Here is a 21,970-nt window from a genome sequence, read left to right as displayed (position 1 = left end):
AAAGAACGCACCTCTTCCCTGAGGATCTGCATACGATCGTCTGGGACAGTGGTGTAGAGAACGCCGCGAAACCGGGGTGGTCTCCGGGCGAATTGGAGTGAATAACCGTGTTGGATTACGTTTAGAATCCAGCCCGGCATACCGGGGGTGGATTGCCAAACGTGAAATTTGACGGCGAGCGTCGATATGCTTATGGACGTTAAGCCGTGTGTGTGTGTTTGTGTGTACAGAGGAGGAAATTTGCTCTTTTTGTGAAAAGGTAAAAATTTGTGTTTCGCTGTTACAGCGAGGGTGTGTCCAGCGCCCGAGGGGACTGAAACACGCAGAACTTTCGAGGGCGGGCCGGCCGAAGCGGGACCAGAGCCTCTTTTCCTCCTCAGACTCTCTTCAGGGAGGCGGCGCCGGCGTCGGGTCCAGCGTAATCCGAGGACGGGGACCGCGGCGTCGAGGCGGGCCAGTCGGTCGTGCAGGACGCTGGCGCTTGACCTCCGGTTCAGCTCTCTGCTGGGGCTGAGCTGGTGCTGGCTTAGGGCGTTGAGCTGGCGGCGGTTTTGGGCGGCCGGTCTCAGACGCTGAGGCAGATCGTTTAGGTAGAAAATGCCGCATAGCCTGCGACGATTTCTGTGCCTCAGTGAAGCGCTGGGTGAACCCCTCCACAGCGGAGCCGAAGAGCCCCGACGGTGACACGGGCGAGTCAAGAAGGGCAACCCGATCCGTGTCCTTTATCTCCGTCAAGTTCAGCCACAGATGTCTCTCCAGAACAACCAGGCTGGCCATGGCTCTTCCTACAGCCTGAGTGGCGACTTTAGTGGCGCGAAGGGCCAGATCAGTCGCGCTGCGCAGGTTCTGAAAGGTCGACGGGTCCGGACCTGTCTCGTCCATGTCACGGAGGAGCTTTGCCTGGTATACCTGCAGCACCGCCATCGTATGGAGAGCGGATGCAGCGTGGCCGTCAGCGGCGTAAGATTTTGACGCCAGGGTCGATGTCAGGCGACAGGGCTTTGATGGATGGTTCAACTTCGCCCTCCATCCGCCGGCTGAAGACGGGCAGAGATGGGCGGCGACAGTTTCCTCGAGCGGCGGCATCTTGGAGTAGCCGTGTTCGTCGGCGCCGTCCACTACGGAGAGGACGTGGGAGACGGCGCTCTGAGCTCGGGTGGAGTGGGGAGCACGCCAAGATTTGGTGAGCTCCTGGTGAACCTCAGGGAAAAACGGCGCCGGCCGTTGGCGGGACGATTGACGGCGCCCGGGCTGCAGAAACCACTCGTCCAACCGGCTGAGTTGAGGCTCTGACGGCGGCGACCACTTGATGTTGAGCTCCGCCGTAGCTTGCGTCAAGATGCGGATGAGCTCAGAGTCGTGAGGACGCGACTCGGTAGGTTCATCAGCGGCGGCTGCGTGGGCGTCGTCATCCGAAGCCGCCCAATCCTCTAACTCCTCAGAGGATGACATCACTTCCAAGTTGTCACCGGACCCAAAGGAAACCATGCCGCTAGCACTCGGCAGGGGGCGCAGGTCTTCATGGGCGAAGGTGACAGGGTGACGGCGGGGAGACAGAGCACGCGGGGGATGAGCCGGCGTGGACTCGGTCTCAGGGCGTCTTCCAGCTTCACGGCTCCGCTGCTGTTTAGGCGGGAGAGCACGGGAAGCCTTCCGTTTAAAGATCTCGAGGCGGGAGCGCAGCACCGCGATAGGAAGGAGCTCGCAGTGGGCGCAGCCCGCCTCGGCGAGTACGGCCTCGGCGTGGGCAGGACCCAGACAGATGACGCACTCCTTGTGGAAATCCTCCACAGGCAAAGGGGCTCGGCAGGAGCCGCAATGCCGAAGCGACATTATCTCAACGCGCTTCTGCTCTTTTAGATACTCTCTTTTAGGCTCACCGGAAAGCGGCAGGGGAACACGCTGGTGTGTTGTAGTCCGCTGCAGTGCTTGGATCGACGGCGAGTAAGGGCTTCTTCTTCGGAGCAGCGAGAAGGTTCGCGCTGAAGGAGAAAAGTAATGAGCTCTTGACGTATTTCACCGGCTTATATAGGGACGTGTGCCACGCCCCCGCGCGGGCTCAAACGTCATTGGTCTGTATTTTCTACAGACGTTAACCAATAGGCTTCAATCACGGAGTAAACAGGAGTTTCCCCCATAGCGTCAGCAAACTGACGCAATGCGAAGTGAACCGTATTGAAAGGGAACTGTCCGTTTTGCACAAGTTCTTAGTTTTCTGATATATTGTAGTGTTGTGTTCCTAATGAAAAGTCCAGCTAAAACCACCCTAAACTGGTTGGCTGGTTTAACTGGTCTCCCAGTCTGGTTTCAGCTGGTTAGGATGGTATGGCAGGATAGTTTTAGCAGACACTTTTGGTCTTAGCTGGGAGATCAGCTTGACCCGCTTTGCCAGGCTTAAAGGACCGGCTTAAACCACCTACTCCCATTTTAAACCAGCTAAGACCAGCCAAACTTGGCCAAGCTTCCATCATTGTCAAGCTGGTTTAGGCTGGTGGGTCCCGTGATCTTCCAGCTTTTGTCCAAAACCTCTCTAAAACAGCCTGCTACACCATCTTAACTCATTTCCCGCGAGCATTTTTTTTTTATTGCCTGCCAGCATTTTTTTTAATTTTCACAAAAGTTTTACAAAATGCCTTAATGTTCTTCTAAAAATAATTAAGCACACAAATATAACAAATGAAAGAACAGACCCTTTGCTTTCAAACAAAAAACAAACAAACATCTTTTCTCTGTTTATAAATCTCACAAATTTCCGTGGCATTTTCGCGGAATTTTGTGCTCATTTTTCCGTAGCATTCTCATGGATCTCCGCATTTTTCCGTGGCCCTTCTACGGACTGTCTTTTTCCGTGGCATTCTCACGGATTGGTTACTCAACTGTTTTGTCCTGTTTTCTTACCATTTTCGCTTCGGTTTAGGGTTAGATTTACATGAAATGACATCCTTACCCAAACCCAACTCTAACCCCAACGCCAGGCGACAATTGTTTAAAGTTTAGAAAATATAAAAGAATAAATCAGAAAAAATAGTATAAACCAATATTTAAAGTGACATACTAACGCAAACACCAAATCTAACCCTAAACCGAAGTGAAAATGGTTTGAAAATAGGAAAAAGCAGTTGAGTAACCAATCCGTGAGAATGCCACAGAAAAATGAGCACAAAATTCCGTGACTATCCCACGGAACTTTGTGAGATCATGTTGTTATAAACTCTTAAATGTGGGTATTTTTCTTCAAAAATACAAACTTTTGAGCAAAAAGCTGAAATCATTGCATTTTTGTGAAGGAATTTTTTTAGAGATCAGAATCAGAACGATTATCAAAACACACACGGAGTGTAAAATTAATATATATATATATATAAATATATAATTTTTTTTTTTGCTTCAGGTGTTTTTATTAATTGGGTAAGTTTTGTATTACAGATTACCCCAAAAACTCATCAGAAACACGTTTTTTCAGGCAAATGTTTTCTCTTAATTGACAAGACAACTCATCAATGGCAGAGAATGAGTTAACCAGTTAAAACCAGGCTGGGAGACTTTTTAAGATGGTCATATGGCATGCATAATAAACAACTAAAATATATATATTTTTGTATTTTATTTAGATTTTTTTATTTGAAAATTATTTATATACAGTACATTTTATGATTGTAATTAATTAATTGTTTTTCATCAACTCACAAACCACCTGGGGTCAGCGAACCACAGTTTTATTACATTGGCATTTTTTTATTTATGAAATACAGAGACATAATAACCAAACTATAGTAATGAAAATATTTTAAAAACAATTATATAGTGGGGAGAAATCTTTGGGTGCAGATGCCTGACTTTGACTTGCTGATATAGAGTAATGTATGTTTACATGACCTCTCATGTTGTCGGGCTATCAAGCATATTTTAATCATGATTTAAGTCTGTGATGCACACCAAATGTATTCAGTGTAATAAATATGAATATGAATCTGATATATGTTTGAAAACTGTAATTTCAATATTCATTCGCTATATTAAGATGAATGTAACAGGGATGTGTACATAGTGGGAACAGCCTATATATATATTCATCCTCCATACATTAATCAAGCTAGTGGTGCTTTTGACATATAAAAAAAGCGTGGCTTAGTAAGTCTGTACAGCCACATGTGCACATCCCCAGAAACTAAATCTTAAAACCACGTGTCCATGCCCCTTTCTTGCTTTTTAATCCCTCTGTCACAAGAATGTCTGAATTGCAGTTAGTGCAACACGGTTCCCAACTCAAACAAATCCAGCTATTATTAAAAATGTATTTTTCTATTTCGACCTCCGAAAGGGGAACGTGTCAGACGGGCACCGGCAGATAAAACAACCTTCTTAAGGAAACACCCTGATAAGCCCTGAGCTATTTCACAGGACGTGGCTAACAGGCAGATTGTAACAACAAGAAAAGTCGTTTTTTGGTGCGCTTCACATTGTAATCTTATTTAGTTGAAGGCACAGTGCATTACACTATGAAAAGCTTCGAGCGAGTTCTGCATACTAATCGGCTGCTATATTGATATCGTGCAGAGAAGCCCTAGGGATTATTGGGCTGACTTTAATAATAGCTATTGATTTCACCAAGATCTTCTTACATAAAAATAATTCAACTTTTGACTGTGTGAGCAAAGTGTCTGGTGCTCCCATTGGTTGCTGAGAATGAACACAAATGCCACACGTTAATAGAAATAAAGGGAACTTCACATCAAAGCATTCTCACATCTTTTGCGCAGATTCTCCAGGGGAACTTGAAGTCGCGACGGAAAAAAACTCTCTCTTCTAAAAGCCCCTTAGCGTTGAGGAAATAATAATGAAGAGGATCCTATCCGCTGACGTATTTACGTCGCATTGAGGGCCTCCGAGCGTTTGCACCTACACAATGGATGTTGCCTGTTCCAGGATCAGCCGCACAATTATTCAATTCCCACGACTGGCGTCGATGGCCCGGGCGCCGATCGTTTCCGATTTCTCCGTTGGAACTCACACCAGTGCAAGGAGAGAGCACATTACCATATCAAAGGATTCAACTGCATGAAGTGATGAATTTAAAGCGTCTTTTGTTCCGGTAACGTTGGGGTGTGCGCTCGCACAGAGAGGGAAATGAGTATGTCCTTCACGTACGCACACATGCACGTACCGCCTGAACTACTCGCACCTTTCCTCGGGCCTTTGATCTTTGTGGTGTTGATTAACGTTCCCAAAAGCCTTCAACTAGGCAACATTCTCAGACCAAAGACATCTGTTACAAATACATAAAGCCATACAACATACACCCAATTTGTCTCATGTGGGAAAATAAGAAACCATATTTGACAAACTAATCAAAGCCAAAGGAAGACTGGTGTATATAAAAGTGCCTATCATTAAATGGCATCAAATAAATCAGACTTTACAATAAAGCTGTACAACAGTAAGGTTGTAGCTAACATGAATTAATACAGTACTGAGCAATATAGTTGTTTAGCATTTATTATCTCTTTCCTTGCCATTGATGAGTTATCTGGTCAATTAAGAGAAAACATTTGCATAAAGAACGTGTTTCTAAAGAATTTTTATGTTATCTGCAATACCATTATTATCCACTATAGATGGCACTCTTACCCAATTTATGAAAAGAAACTGAAGCCAAAACATTATTTATTAATTTTACACTCTGTGTATGTTTTGATAATCTGATCTCTAACAAAATTCCTTTAAAAAAAAATGAAATTATTTCAGCTTTTTGCTAAAAAATGTATTTTTTAAGAAAAATACCCTTATTTAAGAGTCTATAAGCAGAGAAAAAATATAGACAGGATGAACCCCCCCCCCAGTTTTGTTTGTTTTTTTATTGTTTGTTTGAAAGCAGAGGGTCTGTTTTTTTTTCATTTGATATATTTGTATGTTTATATATTTTTAGATGAAATTTTCTTGGAAGGCATTTTGTAAAACTTTTGTGAAAATCACAAAAAAAGCTGGCGGTCAACTTTTCAAAAAATGGCTGGCAGGGAATGAGTTAATGCCATTACAATGTTTAGTTAATATACAATCTCGGACACAAACAATTTAACATAATAAAAGATAAATCATAACAGAAAGTATACAGCATACACTCACCTAAAGGATTATTAGGAACGCCTGTTCAATTTCTCATTAATCCAATTATCTAATCAACCAATCACATGACAGTTGCTTCAATGCATTTAGGGGTGTGGTCCTGGTCAATCTCCTGAACTCCAAACTGAATGTCAGAATGTGAAAGAAAGGTGATTTAAGCTATTTTCAGCGTGGCATGGTTGTTGGTGCCAGACGGGCCGGTCTGAGTATTTCACAATCTGCTCAGTTATTTTCATGCACAACCATTTCTAGGGTTTACAAAGAATGGTGTGAAAAGGGAAAACATCCAGTATGCGGCAGTCCTGTGGGCGAAAATGCCTTGCTAGAGGTCAGAGGAGAATGGGCCGACTGATTCAAGCTGATAGAAGAGCAACTTTGACTGAAATAACCACTCGTTACAACCGAGGTATGCAGCAAAGCATTTGTGAAGCCACAACACGCACAACCCTGAGGCGGATGGGCTACAACACCAGAAGACCCCACCAGGTACCACTCATCTCATACTACAAATAGGAAAAAGAGACTACAATTTGCACGAGCTCACCAAAATTGAACAGTTAAAGACTGGAAAAATGTTGCCTGATCTGATGAGTCTCAATTTCTGTTGAGACATTCAGATGGTAGAGTCAGAATTTGGCATAAACAGAATGAGAACATGGATCCATCGTGCCTTATTACCACTGTGCAGGCTGGTGGTTGTGGTGTAATGGTGTGGGGGATGTTTTCTTGGCACACTTTAGGCCCCTTAGTGCCAATTGGGGAGTGTTTAAATGCCACGGCCTACCTGAGCATTGTTTCTGACCATGTCCATCTCTTTATGACCACCATGTACCCATCATCTGATGGTTACTTCCAGCAGGATAATGCACCATGTCACAAAGCTCGAATCATTTCAAATTGGTTTCTTGAACATGACAATGAGCATCCCACAAATCTCCACCAACTGCAAGATGCTATCCTATCAATATGGGCCAACATTTCAAAAAAATGCTTTAAGCACCTCGTTGAATCAATGCCACGTAGAATTAAGAATGTTCTGAAGGCGAAAGGGGGTCAAACATAGTATTAGTATGGTGTTCCTAATAATCCTTTAGGTGAGCATATACAGTATTTAATATATTAAGGTCCAACAGTAATGCTCATGGTTAAGGATTGTTGCTAAGTAAAGCTTCATATTTGATTTAATTTGATCATAACTGGCAACACTAAAAACATTTAATTAGTTATTAGTTGCTGTCAGTATGTTTTTTTTTCTCTCTTTGGTCTCCCTCTTACCCTTAATTCCTCGTCTTGCTGTAAAGTCATTAGCCGAGGCTACTGGGGTGATGTGGCCATTGGCATATACCAAAAGGGCAATGATGGTCTTGACATTCTTCTATGGCTAAACCTCCTCACCTCCGATAATCCTGCAGCTTCTTCTGACATTTAATTTTAATTCATGTCCATCCGCCATCAATACCAGACACGGTCAAAGGGAGAGACGCCACGTCTGGTTCCACCTTGGATCACAACCTGTCGCGACAACTAAAATGGGATTTTGATGCACCTCATAATAAGAGCAGGTGTTTATTCGGGAATGTGGGTGTGAAGTAATGGTGCGCTTCTTTTCCATCAGTCATGCTTAAAGAACACATGATCGCTCTGGTTACGTTCATCTCACACGAAAGAGAAGAAGAGGAGCAATTCATTTGTCTTCTTTCTTATTATTTGTCATTTTGATGGGCCGCCGGCCCACGTGCGTAAGGTTCAAGGCTGTAAGTCTATCAAATGCTGTATCATTATGTAATATGAGAATGCACCACCTTAGCAAAGAAAACAACGTAAAATTTGCATGAATGCACATTTCCAATTTTATAACCTTGCTAAGTGCCAAGAAGTCAAGGTTTGGTTTGTTTGCGCAATTCCTTCAGCCCCTACTGGTACAGCTTCATGATTTGACAAAAACATCATTCTCCAATTCTGTCAGCCATGTGTATCTGTGTATTTAGATACTTTTTTGCTGCTTTGCTGACCTCCTTACTGGTCTTACTGGAGGTGAGCCAGATGCTTCAATTTTTGTCCTAATATCTCTCTCTCTTTGAGTGTTTATTTATGAAGAATGAAATCTGTTGTGTGGCCGCAGTTGTTTACCACCACATGACCTTGAAAACAGACTCTGGGGGCATGTAAATAAAACTGTTGTGCCTCACAGAATCTGTAAATCCTTTCAGATGCAATGCGTGAGTGAAGATCCAGCCGTAATTCAATACGTGCATCACTAAACTTTCATTTATGAGGAACTCAATGGACAATAAGTACATGAAATAGCAGTCAGAGAGCAATTTATAGCTTTTGTTTAAAACTGAGAATGACAAATGCAACAAGTTCTTTAATGTTCATTTGAATGAAATACTGTAAACTCCTACTCATGCTTTGGGTAAAAACAAGGCAGAAGACCTTCATACATCTTTTTTTCTGAAACGAAGGAAGTTTCATTGCCAGTCTGCCATTTGGTTTGTGGTAGTTAAATATCAATGCTTTTTTGTCCTCTAAGGACAAAGCACTTGTAGAAAGGCCATAGTCTAGTTTGTAGGCGAGTTTAAATAATGAGATGAATCTCTTTCACATAACATGACTTGGTGCCCAATTATGCAATATAAAAATAGGCATGACAAGCGTCTATATTTTTTACAACAGTGGAAACTTTAGACTCCAGTACAAACAATGCCACTTTTCACATACACATAAACTTCAGTTCATTAGCAACTGCAGTTATTGGAGTTTCACTTTCATTTAATAAGGAATCAAACTAGCACCAGTTCATTTCATTTATTTTGAAAACCTGACACACCTAAATCCCAAATGATTTCAGGCTCTGCCACTTCAGCAAAGGGCATCTGACACCTTTGAATCCCAATTGATTTTATGTTGCCACTCAACCAAACGCGATGTATTTCCACATGGCTTGATATCTGTCTGTTTTGGGAATTCTATGGAAATGTAAGGTTTGCTTCAAATGTGAAAAGCATCAAATGTGTTTCCCTTATATTTACTGATTTGTGTGTGCCAGTCATTTATACCTGGAGTGTTTGTTTTTATCTTTCACTAAATGAGAGAGAGAAAGAGAGAGAGAAAGAGGGAGAGAGAGAGAGATTTATATGATTATGTATTATATGATTTTCATCTACTTTTTTATTTTGTGATGCAATTATTATTAAATACATTATTATCATTTATGCGTGATTTTCCACACAAAAAATAGTTTGTGTCTCTTCTGACTGGGTGGGCCAGCCGTCAATATGAGTGGGCCAGTGCCACCCTGACCCTTATCTAGCATTGCCACTGGTACATCTTAGGACATTTTAAAGGGCACTGCCCTATTGACAGCCTGGGTCAAATTTTTGACATTTTTTCCTGACAGTGTAGGCAAGCTTTGGAAGAACTTGGATTTCAGTATGAAACTGATGATAAATAAATACCCCTGAATAAGGGTGGGGGGTAAAATTTGCCAGGGAGCACACAAGAACAATTTTTGGAGTGTTGTTTGTCTGACATGACTGAAAGGCAATCATGACAAACTCCCCCAGACTCCAGACAGACTGACATCAACACACGAGATCAGAGAAAGAGCTGCATTATCAAAATGATCAAAGGCAGACATTTCTACAAAATATAAAAATGTAAATAAATAAATTATAAGGACTGAATTCAGAGCTTTGTGTTCGCTATGAGACATCACCACCAGCAGGAATTGTACTTTACTATAATTAAATATTATTATGGGAAATTTTGACTTTGCTTGAGTACCATTAAAACTAATAACTATAATTTTACTCCTACTTTAATTTCACTATTTACTAAGTTACTTAGTAAAAACAAATCATATCTCATGATGACCTAACATAATGTTAGATTTGCACTGTTAGGTCACCTGTGGCCGGTTGCATAAACATAGCCGTGACATTAAGACTGCGTCTTATGAATGATTCTGACTAACTAGCAATTAGTTAGGGCCAATCAGTCTAACTATATGGATTTAAATTAGACTAATCTACCTTTCTATGTAACATACTTAAAACAGTTATGATCAATCTTGAAGAAAAAAAATTATGACTAACTTTTAAGACTAGTCTTAAAGTTTTATGCAACCGGCCACTGGTCTATGCTTTTCTACCTCATATCTCTACACTCCATTAAAACTTTATTGTATATACATATATTTAAATTCCTTTATATGCACATTGCTTTTGCACTTTTATGTCAACGTTATTGACCCTGTACTGTACACAAAGACAATAAAGTTCAATCTAATCTTATTGTTTGGGTAATTTGTTTGGAGATTAAGGAAAATATGACTAAATGGGTTGCTTTGTAGAAATAACACGTTGAGATAAAACCTAGGGTTTGTTTTAAGTCAATTTCAAAAGCTAAAATATCTAAAAATGACACTGCTTTTCTGTACATAAACTAAAATATATTTTTGGCTGGATACGTTGGCTTTTAATGTAGTGAAATGAATAATTGTTACATACAGATGTGTTCAAATATTCACTTTCTTTTTATTGTCTTCTCTGTTATTTCTCTTTCCTCAGCCACTGGACTATGAGACAAAGAAAGCCTATACATTTAAAGTGGAGGCTTCAAACGCACACTTGGATCCACGGTTTCACAGTTTCGGACCGTTTAAAGACACTGCGACTGTAAAAATAAATGTTCTGGATGTGGATGAGCCTCCGGTCTTCAGCAAATCCTCCTACACAATGGATGTTTACGAGGATACGCCACAAGGCACAATTATAGGAGCTGTAACAGCACAGGATCTGGATGCGGGAAACAGTCCGGTCAGGTACGCCAATGTAGCACACAGAGGATTGCTGTTTTTCCTAATATAACAAGCAATTATAGTGTGCCCTTGAAAGTGGCATCACTTCGCTTGTGTCATTTTGGGGGGCATCCTTTTCTGTTCATACAAAAGTCTTACTTGATTAACAGTTAAAGGCGGGGTGCATGATAAAAAAAAAAAACACTTTGGAAAAGGGAGTCGGGTACCAAAACACACTTGTAGCCAATCAGCAGTAAGGGGCGTGTCTACTAACCGAAATCTTTGCCTGGGTTGCGTATGTGTGGGGCGGGTCTATCAAAAGAAGGTCTAGATTCTATTGGGGTAGGGGCGTGTTTTTTTAAGTGATTTCAAATATCAACATTGGTTTTCAGAGATCATGCACCCCGCCTTTAATGGGAAGAAATATTTGGATATATGAATATTTCTAATTTATATTTTTTGTAGCTTGTAAGACTTTTGCAATACTGTGTGTGTATCCTCTCAGAAATAATGGTACCTTTAAAAAGTCTTAATATGTACTATTTGAGAACAGATATATACCTTTGGGGTACCAATATGTACATTTTAAAGTACCAACATTTGAGGTACTAAAGTACACCATATATACTGCCCAGTGAAAGCTTTTGTGCCTTTATTTTTGAGAGCGTACATTTATATGTCTGTAAATAGACACTATCCCAACAAAACAATAACTTCCTCACGGCGGTAAAACAGATGGATGTTTAAAAGTTAACTTAGGTTTATAGTCCATTATTTTATAAAGCTACACTTTAAAACATCGCTTTTAAAGTTTCACAAGAAGAAAGACCATTGATGCACCACTGCGGGGTCCCAAACCTACCCAAGAGCCTCATACATCAAACGTTATACCGGATGAAATATTCATAAACAAACAAAATAAGTGAGCAAAATGGACAAAGGAAAGATTTGTGTGTGTGAAAGTGCAACATTGTCCTTTTGTTCTGCCTTTCTTGATTAATTATTTAGAAACAATGTACTGTAACATTGACATTGTTCAATGGAGATGTGCACTTTCTCATCTGAAACAATAGTCCCTGATGAGTCTCCGTGCGAGGAAAACAAAGCTTTTAAAAGCTGCGTCCACCACATGTGGCCTGCATGCAGGAGGCAAAACAGATAAAGTGCCCTGTAATTCGAAAGTTTTTGCAGTTTTTCCAAAGCTTTTTCCGAACTACAGGGGTTGCAAAATAGCTGGCAGAAATTGATGGACTTATGAAAGACACAAATTTGTCAAAAAGTGAACTTAAACTAAATAATTTCTTAGGTTAAACCACTCAAAGGAGGTCGTACAGTCCCACAAGGACAAATATGTACTGATATACTAGGATGATTTCTTTGCTTGCCAGCATCTTTTGCAGAGAGGGCAATCCCACAATGCATTGCGACAAGTTTGATAAAAAAAATCCATACAGGAGAAATGTTATTTATAATGCTGTGTATGTTATTCAATAACAAATCATATATTTTTCTCCCACCACATGGCTCCAGTTTGGTATGTAACGCCTAGCCTACTTTTTTGAGCCGATCAATTGTTCCTGAAATCCGCCCTGTGGGTTCTTCTTATTGAATATCTTGTTTCACTAAGAAATGGGCTCTCATTTTCCATTGACTTAAAAATCAATAATTGTTGTAATGTTTATATAATTATTAATTATATTACCAGCATTTTTATAATATAGCACAAAGTCACTAAAACCACTGCAATGTACATTTATTTTCCAATGTGCATTTGGTTATTACAGTATTGACTACATATTGACCCTTGTTGTCTTGTTGTGCTTATGAATACGAGGTAACGTTTCATTTATTTAGCAGACAGACTGCATTACAAACTGATATCCTCCTACAGTACAAGAAAAGAAAAGGGTTATGTTAGTTGGTAAAACAAGACAAATTCAATGTTTTGGCTCATCGATCTGTATAGACAAGGGACCTCTAACTACTTTCCACAATGAATAATTTGTTTGTCAGTGTGTTTGTTTTGTAATCTTGTAAAGATTAATGGAGCAGCATATTGAAAATCAGTTTGAAGGTTTTTTGTTAATTTCCTGAGGCAACAGCATTTGCCGTGTAAAAAAAGTCACGAAAAGGCTTTCCCCGGATAAATAAGGTTAATGTTTGCTAACTGGAAATGAGCAAACATTTCTGTGATTCTGGGAAAAACACACATTCCCAAAACATCGCAGCAAAAAACGGCCTGATTGAAGATCAAATAAAACATGAAAATTGTATAATGAACATTTTTATATTTTAAAAAGGACTGCGTGATCTGCCTCTGAATCTCTTTTGATCTGCATTTGGCCTTCAAGGACAGAAAAAAGTAGTTTATGATGACCAATGCCAGAAAGCATCAGTCTGTTTTCTCTCTCATGCGCATGAGAACCTTGGAGTCTTCCTATTTTTGCATCTATTTTGTATTAAAATGAGAACAAATTGATTATTTGTTTTCTATGCATTCTGCTCCTATAGCTGCTGACTCCCCCTAACAATTTAAAATCACAACATCAAAGGCTTTTGTCGAGAGTCCAATGCAAATAAACCCTCAGATGTATTTTTGTCGACCACCTTTCGGGTACATTTACCGAGCCGGAATCTGAAATGAAGAAAATAAACAGCCGTCGCAACATTTCTCTTACCTCAATTCTAGGTCAGCTTACAAATAAATAAACAACCTGCATTAGTGCATCCAAAGTCGAGAAGGTTGCAAAAAGCAACGAGTCCGAAACGTCAAGATGCTTCAGTTATAAGGTCTGAAGAAGCTCGACAACTAACCATCTTAATGTAAATTCATATTTATTCATAATGTGGTGCTTAGCTTCTGCAAGACACTTGTAAAGTACCCCCTGAGAGTGGTTATGGGGTCTGTTAACAAGGTTGCTGGGCTATTACTACAGCTTATCATAACAGCTGGTTAAAACTGGACCACAGATAGCAATTCACTAGAGTACGTAATATTTTATGCCAACCCGCTGCATGACTGATTCAAATGAAATGAGCACTGTGCGATATCACAGAGAAGAGAAAATAGACTGAAAATGGTTATATTATACACGATTTAAAACATATTGTGTCACAGTAGGATCACAGTGATGCCAGAAGAACAATTTTTGGTTCCCTAAAGAACCATTAAGGTTCTTAAAAAAAGCTTTTCATATTTTACAAATATCTGAAGGCTCTTCGGGGGTTAAAGGTTATTTATGGAACTATAAAGCAAAAGGAAAAAATATGGAATTGTCAAGCATTTTATTGTGAACTTCTGACTTGATTTTCTGAATGCATTTGTCAGCTTTTATCCAGAGTGACATTTTATAGTTTGTACATTACTTTTAAAATAAAGATGCTACACGATGCCATAGAAGAACCATTTTTTTTTTTGCTGTATGTTTCCATAGGAAAACATTTACATTTAATATCCTTTAACTCCCTTAACTCTTTCCCTGCCAGTGTTTTACAAAAAAAGTTTCACAAAGTTTAATGCCTTTCAGAAAATGTGCTTCTTTAAATATATAAACATACAATTTATCAAATGAAATTACAGACCCTCTGCTTAATTTTTTTTTTATTTGCTCTCTTTATTTGTTCTCTTTTTATTACCTCTCAAATATGGTTAGGTTTCTTCAAAAATTAATTTTGAGCAAAAAGCCGAGAAAATTGCATTTTTGTAAAGGACTTTTGATAAAGATCAGATTCAGAGCAAGGATGACACCACACATGGAGTTATTACTGTTTGGTTGGGTAAGAGCGCCACCTGGTGGATAATAGAAATATGGATTGCTGGAAAAACTTGTCAATGGCGGGGAAAGTTAAAGGGATACTTAATTGAAAAATAAATTCCATACGAGATACATAATATGAAAAACAAAATCGGAGTCATATTAGAAAATGTCTTGGCTATTTTAAGCTTTATAATGGTAGTAAACAGGACTAGAGAAGCCTAAAAAAGTTCACACAAGTAATCCACACAGCTCCAGTGGGCCTTCTAAAGGCAATCAATGCATTTTTTTTTAGGAAAAATATCCATATTTTAAACTTTGTAAATTATAATAACTGCTTCTGGTAATGTCCAATGTGCATTCATCCATTTAAATGCTTTCTGTGTTTTAATATATAAAGGTAAAAATAAAAAGTTTCTTTTAAGCACCTTTAACTGAATGGTGCTTTGGAGAACCAAAAATGGTTCTTCTATGACATCACATAGCACCTTTCTGCATATGGAAGATGCTTTTATTGGTGACTTACACTACAATGCATTACATATGGTGAACCCTGGGTTTGAACCCATGACCTTTTGCGCTGCTAACACAATACTTTACCACTGAGCTAGGAACACATTTTAAACAGTGTTAATAAAATGACTATTCTCATCCTCATCTATGGTACTAAACTTTACTTCAGTTTACTTTTACAGTGGAGACCAAGTGATGACCCAACACATACAGAATTGAATGTCATGAATGTCAATATTAAGTTACCCCCCCAGAAAAAGTAACTAATTGCGTTACTTTAAATTGAAAGTAATACTTACATTACTTTTAAGTTACTTTTGTGTTAAGTTAGTTGGCTGAGGCTTGATCTCTTTCAGGACTTGCAGGTGTTTTTTATGAATAAAAGTTGGCATTTTCCATCGCAAAAATGTCAAGCTCTGGCCTGTCATCTTCATTTCTAACTGGACTTCCACCGACTGCGGAGCGGCTGCAGATCAGCTCCGCTGCGTTACGTCTCCGCACTCTGCCGTCCGTCAATACCCACCAGTTCCGTTTTTGTTGCAGAGCGGCTGCGTGCTGAAGTGACGAGGACTCATGAGGTCTCACAAATTCACGTGATGATCGCGCGATACCTAGTTCTGTCTCTGCCCATTATGCCGTTAAATTATGACGTTTTTACAAACCAGCCCAGATCACAACACGAGATCTCGCGTAGACAGAGCAGTACATCAAATCCATCCAAAATTCAAAAAATAAGAAGGCTGCTAAAACATTTATATATGATCTATCTTTAATGTATTTATTTGAAACTGCCCCTGGCTCTGTTCCTGTCTATTATTTGTTGTTTCAGTATTAATGACTTTATTTGTGTGTGTTTGTAATGTTTGTATTGCAAAGATTTAATAAAAAAACACGAGTTCTTGTGAATTCAGTTATGATCACGCGATAAAGTCATAGCTCCGCCCTGCGGAGCTGTCCGGCATCCGTCAAAAATAGAAGCTCTGCGTATTTGTGCCGGAGGGCTGCGGATGGCCGGAGCTGTGACGGATTCGGAGCGCAGTCAGTGGAAATACACACATTGACTTGAATGGAAACCGATTGACTCCGCCGCCGTTCCGCAACGGATCCGCAGCCGTTCCGCAGTCGGTGGAAATCCGGGGTAACTCAAACTGTTCCCGCTTGGGCACGCACCCATAGAGTGTGTAAAACTATAGCCCTTTTCACACAGACTTTCCGGAAAATAAACGGAAAATGCATCCTGGAATTTTCTGGGATCGTTTGATTTTTTTTGTTCATTCACACTGCCATGATTTGCTGGCATCTGCAAGGTCCCGGAAAGAGACGTGATCTGTTTAAAGTCCTGCCTTCTCTTCTACGCAGCGTCTGAAGTTTGCATATTATTTATTATTTCTCTCACTCGCGTGCTTTTTTGTTTATGATAAGACTAGTTGGGATGAGACGCGGGCATTTCTATTTATTATAAGCTCAAATGAGCACGTGAGGAGATATTCTTTTATGCTGCTGAATGATCTCCGTTTCAACGCAGTAAATGACGAGCTAACTTACCTGATATCTGATTCAGTAAAGTTTGCTGACATTTCTCGTCGTGAATGTTGTTAATCTCTCATTTTAAAGAGTTGAACCAACTTCATGTTGCCATGACACGCACCTCCTCACTATGGCACGTGCGTCATTGTTTATGCGTCTCATTTATCATTTCCTGATAACTGCTTCAATCTAGTTTGCGACATTTCTCGTAGTGGATGTTTATATGCATGTTATATCTCGTTGTAAGGATCTGAACCATAACTTTTGTTGTGATGACGCTCGCGTCCTCACTACAACACGCCCATTACGGCATTGTTTCGGCTTCTTGTTCACACAAAGGATTTTCCGTGTACTGTATCTTACTAGGTCCTCTTTCCGGCAACGATCTTAGAAGATTCACGGGACGTGTATGCGTTCACACAGAAGCTTGTCTGGCAATTTTACGGGTATTTTCTCGGACCAAAGGTCTGTGTGAATGGGGTATATGTGACAACGTTTAGTTTATTTCAGTAATAATAAAAAAAAACATCGTATTTATTAAACTGAAAAGTAACTTGCATAACTTTTTTAAAAAAGTAACTTAAATATTAATGTGTACATTTATAAAGTAATGTGTTACTTTACTCGTTACTTCAGAAAAGTAATTTCATGTTACTTGTAATGTGTTACCCCCAACACTGGTCATGAGTAAGTCACACAGCCCACAATCCATTCATACGTGACTCAGTATGTGCAAACCCATACTACATAATGAAAAAAAGATTTTGTAAAATATATAGCCTTCATATATTTAATACTGACTGACTAAGATCATGTGAAAGATTAAAATCAATGTGAAATCAATAATTGAAATCAAACATTGATTCTCCTAATCTCATCATTAGATTATACGACTTTATCCTGGATTAGACAGGGTCTCATATGTTCACATACAGTATTAAATAAATAATTTGTTTTCTGCTATGTTCTTTAGGTATTCCATTGACTGGAAGAGTGATCTGGACAGCTTCTTTGACATCGATCCCGTCAGAGGAACCATCTCAACCAATGAGCTTCTGGACAGGGAGAGTATAGCCCAGCACAACATTTCTGTCGTGGCCACTAAAGTTAGTAAGTACAGCTGTAAACCTTAGAAGCGAATCATAAAAATACGATTGTTTTAATATGTGGGTATTTCTCGCTAACTGATTTACGACGACCCGATCACGGTGCAGTCAGTCAGTGGCAAATTCCATTAAGTCTGTGGGCTTTTTTATGAGCGTTCATAAAATACGATGACTCTTCTGAAATATGTATCATTACCACACTGACTTTCCCGTCTCCTTGACCTCCTAAATTTAACAATTGATGTATTCCCACGTTCTAACACCGCTGGCAGATTAATTGATTCTCATTAGTTTGGTCAATTATAGAAGAGGCTTGCATTGCATTGAAAATTTCATAGAAACAAATTAATCTTGAATTATAAAACCCCCTAACATCGTGAACTATACACTGTTAGAAAAATTGATTACTGGAGCAGTACCCTTCAAAAAGCTCCTAATATGTAAAATTAGGTACATATATGTATACATTTGGTACAAATATGTAGCTCCGTGGTACTAATATGAACTCTTCAGTGCAAAGGTGTCGTTTTAAAAGAGTGTCGGCTGAGATACATATTTAGACAATTTTTCTGACTGGGTTTTTTCAATGCTGAGTTGTTTGTTACTCATAGTTGGTTAAAAGTTACCAAGGTTTAAATTAATTCATTCCCCACCAGCCTTTTTTTAAGTTTTTTTTTTTATGTTGAAAATAAACATACAAATGAAGAGTTTCGTTGCAAAACGAGATAACTCCGTTTTTTTATTTTTCAGAAATCTCTTTTTTTGGTTGTGCATTCCAATTAATATCAATTAAACTGCAGTTGGTTTGTTTTGATTTAAACCTTCATAACTTAAAAAATACAGCTAAGTAGCACCATAAAACAAAATAATAACATGATAACATAATAATAAACATGTTTTGACAAAATGTTAAAAACGGATTTATCTAGTTTTGCAACGAAACTCTTCAAATATATCAAATGAAACAACAGACTTCAAACAAACAATAAAGCTTTCAAACAAACAAACAAAACAGGAATTTTTTTTCATCCTACATTTATGTCTCTGCTTATAAACTCTTAAATATGGGTATTTTTCTTCAAATAATTACATTTTTGTGAAGAAATTTTGATAAAAATCAGATTCGGAAGGATAATCATATCATACACGGAGTGTAAAATTAATAAATATTTTTTTTTGCTTCAGTTCAATTGTGTGAGTGCACCATCTAGTGGATAATTGCGGTATTAAAGATTACCATAAAAACTCATCAGGAACACATTTTTTTTTTCATGCAAATGTTTTCTCTTAATTGATGAGATAACTCATCATAGGCGGGGAAAGAGTTAACCAAATGTCCATACAGTATTTAACCCAAACGTGTTGAAACAACTAGCATTGGGTAATTTAAACCTTAATGGTTGGGTTTGTCCATATTAAATCAAAACAGTTTTAATTTATGCACTTTTCTGTTCATATGCAATTGATTTTGTAATCAGTTATTACAATCCAATCAGTTATCAATGGATAAAATCAAGCCCCTTTCTAAAGTTTTTTTTTTCTTATTCAGTATCCTGTTTCATCAGAAAATACACCAGATTTCAGAAATGAAATAAGTTGTGAGTGAAAATCAATACTTTAAAAGATTTATATTGCAAGCTTTTTGAAAGATGATCAGACATGTCATTCTTCAATTGTGTTGATGCACAAAAAAACCACCCCCATACAGTAAATAATATCACCACAAGCAAATCCATCGTCATCAAGCCATCAGATCCACTGAGAAGTCGCCAATGTCATTATCCTGGAGGCTCTGTGATACTCCATCAAAATTACAAACGTGCCGACTTCCATTCATTAAGATGGAATGAGGACGAGGGGTCATTAAAAGTTGAGCTGCTATCACCATGGTAACGCTTATTAGTTACTGTCTCTCAAGGTTACGCTGGTGAAATGCTAATCGTGATTTCTGGAGCTAATTTGGGAGAGACCAGCAGAAGTCAGGGCTGTTAAACTTCACTTCAGTTCTGCTGTGGGAATTGTCCACCGTGTGTCAGACTCCTCGTACTTATTAATATGTATTTTTCACTATCACACATTCTGTTTCGGCAGTCCTGTTGAACTCTGAGCGGGTGTTTGAGCTCATAACTTATACCTGGATGTCATTGAATTTTGAACAAAAAAAAAGTATTGAAGTAGAAATGTCCCACTATGTGGTTGCTCATATGTTTTTCTACTTTCTTATGCCTAGATTTTAGATGTCTAGCACTTTACATGGTTTAATAATATGCACTGTTAAATCCAGAAATGTGGCATTTTCATAAAGACATTCTCTTGCACGGTTTGTTTTTTAAGCATACTGAGCACAAAAATAATCATTTCAAATTACTTTTTAATAGTTATTTTGACACCCCTGATTTGGGATTTGTTGTGATCCATCAATGCAAGATAAAGTCATGTAAACACACTCTGAGAAACACATTTGTCACCCTTTCTTTGTAAACCCGGCATCCTACTGTACATAATATAAAGTAACTTATGTAAAAATATTTAAGGTCATATCAAAGATTGAAATTAATGTAAAATCAAACTTTGATGCTCCTGTTCTCATCATTGGACAACGTGATCTCACGGAGAGTTGTGTTATAGTCACAAAACATTTTATTAATTTATTCATGTCCATGGCACGAAATTTAGCTTTTTTCATGCCTTAAGCACGGATGTATTTTTCGTGTCACTCGCACAAATTTCTAGAAATAGTTTTTCGTGTCCGTGGCACTACTTTCTTTTTCGTGTGATTTTATGTGTCGTTTTCTTTTTTCCCCCTTATTTTTAAATCATTGTTGCTTAGGGTTGGAGTTAGATTTAGGGTTTGGGTTAAGGTGTACTTTTATGTATTTGTTTTTCTTTTGCTTTTAAAACTATTCTCGCCTGTAGTTTGAGTTTGGGTTAGGATATCTAAAAATGTAACAGAAAGTGATTCTAACCCCAACCCCAAACGACAATGGGAAAAAAATACGAAAAACAATGATAAAACAATACATAAAATGACAGTTGTGCCACAGACACGAAAAACTATTTATAGAAATTCCTGCGAGTTACACTAAAAAGACATTCGTGCTTAAGGCATGAAAAAGTAGAATTTTGTGCCATGGACACAAATAAATTATTCAAATTTTTGTGACTATAACACGACTATCCGTGAGATCCGTCTGCATTGGATTATGAGGAATTAGTCTGGATTTCACAGACAGGGTCACACAGGGGCGTCACTAGGGGGGGAAGGTATAGACAAGGGCCCAAGCACTATTGAGACCCCCAAATATAAATTTTATTAGTAATAACATGGGCATTGTAGAGGTCTTTTCAGTTCCAAAGAAATGTACCCAACCCGAAATGACCCGAATCACTTTTTATCCAAACCCGACGTAAATAATTTTTTTTTTTTAAAAAGATAGACCTGACCCGAGACAAACCTGAGAAAATTAGACTTGAGTCCGACCAAGTAGCAATTTCTTTTAACCCGATTGGACCCGAATGTAAATGGCACCAATATGTGTGCAGACGGAAAGAAACATTGGTGGCCTCGCAACCAATTTGGCCTACTGCTCCATTATTTTCTTTTCATCTGACGGCGACACCAAGATAATCTCTTAAATATGCCTTCAAAATGTATTGGCTCAATGAAAATTAACCTACCGCCAGCCACACATTGTTTTGTCAAAAAGAGGAGGGGTTGGAAAAGGATTTGATGCGCACACACACAAGATAGTTCGGGTCTTCTCGGGTCTGTTCCGTAAAAACACTTTCATTTTGTATTACCCAAGACCCTATATCGCTAATATTATACCGACCATGTATGATGCACACGTAAAACTTTTCGACTGGAACCCACTCGGGTCTTGGGTCGGACCTCAGGTTTTCTGATCTAAGTAGACCTGTGAAGACCTCTAGTAGAGGACCCATCCTCATATCCTTTTTATAGGTTCCAAAATTGGTAGTGGCGCCCATGGGGTCACACATTATAGGGGTCATGTGAGCTAAAACCATATAACCTAGTCACTTGGATAACCCACAGACCACTTCGTAGTTTTGCACATGCATAAAAGTTAGTTTGTTGAAACTTTTAGTCGTTTTAAACATTTGGAGCTGTTAATGACATAATT

The 21,970-nt window shown here is 39.0% G+C and overlaps 1 protein-coding gene across 1 annotated transcript in view; it reads left to right on the top strand.

Moving 5' to 3' along the window:
* The window catches only part of cdh12b (cadherin 12b), a 176,555-nt gene that overhangs the window by 134,229 nt on the left and 20,356 nt on the right, over nucleotides 1-21,970 (top strand). The window contains exons 7-8 of the mRNA XM_073815067.1: nucleotides 10,695-10,948; nucleotides 17,693-17,829. Coding sequence (XP_073671168.1) covers nucleotides 10,695-10,948; nucleotides 17,693-17,829 — 391 coding nt within the window. The remainder of the gene's footprint in view (nucleotides 1-10,694; nucleotides 10,949-17,692; nucleotides 17,830-21,970) is intronic.

This window comes from Paramisgurnus dabryanus, chromosome 1, assembly GCF_030506205.2.
Source record: "Paramisgurnus dabryanus chromosome 1, PD_genome_1.1, whole genome shotgun sequence".
NCBI classification, from domain to species: Eukaryota; Metazoa; Chordata; class Actinopteri; order Cypriniformes; family Cobitidae; genus Paramisgurnus; species Paramisgurnus dabryanus.
This window is presented reverse-complemented; position numbering and strand designations above follow the sequence as displayed.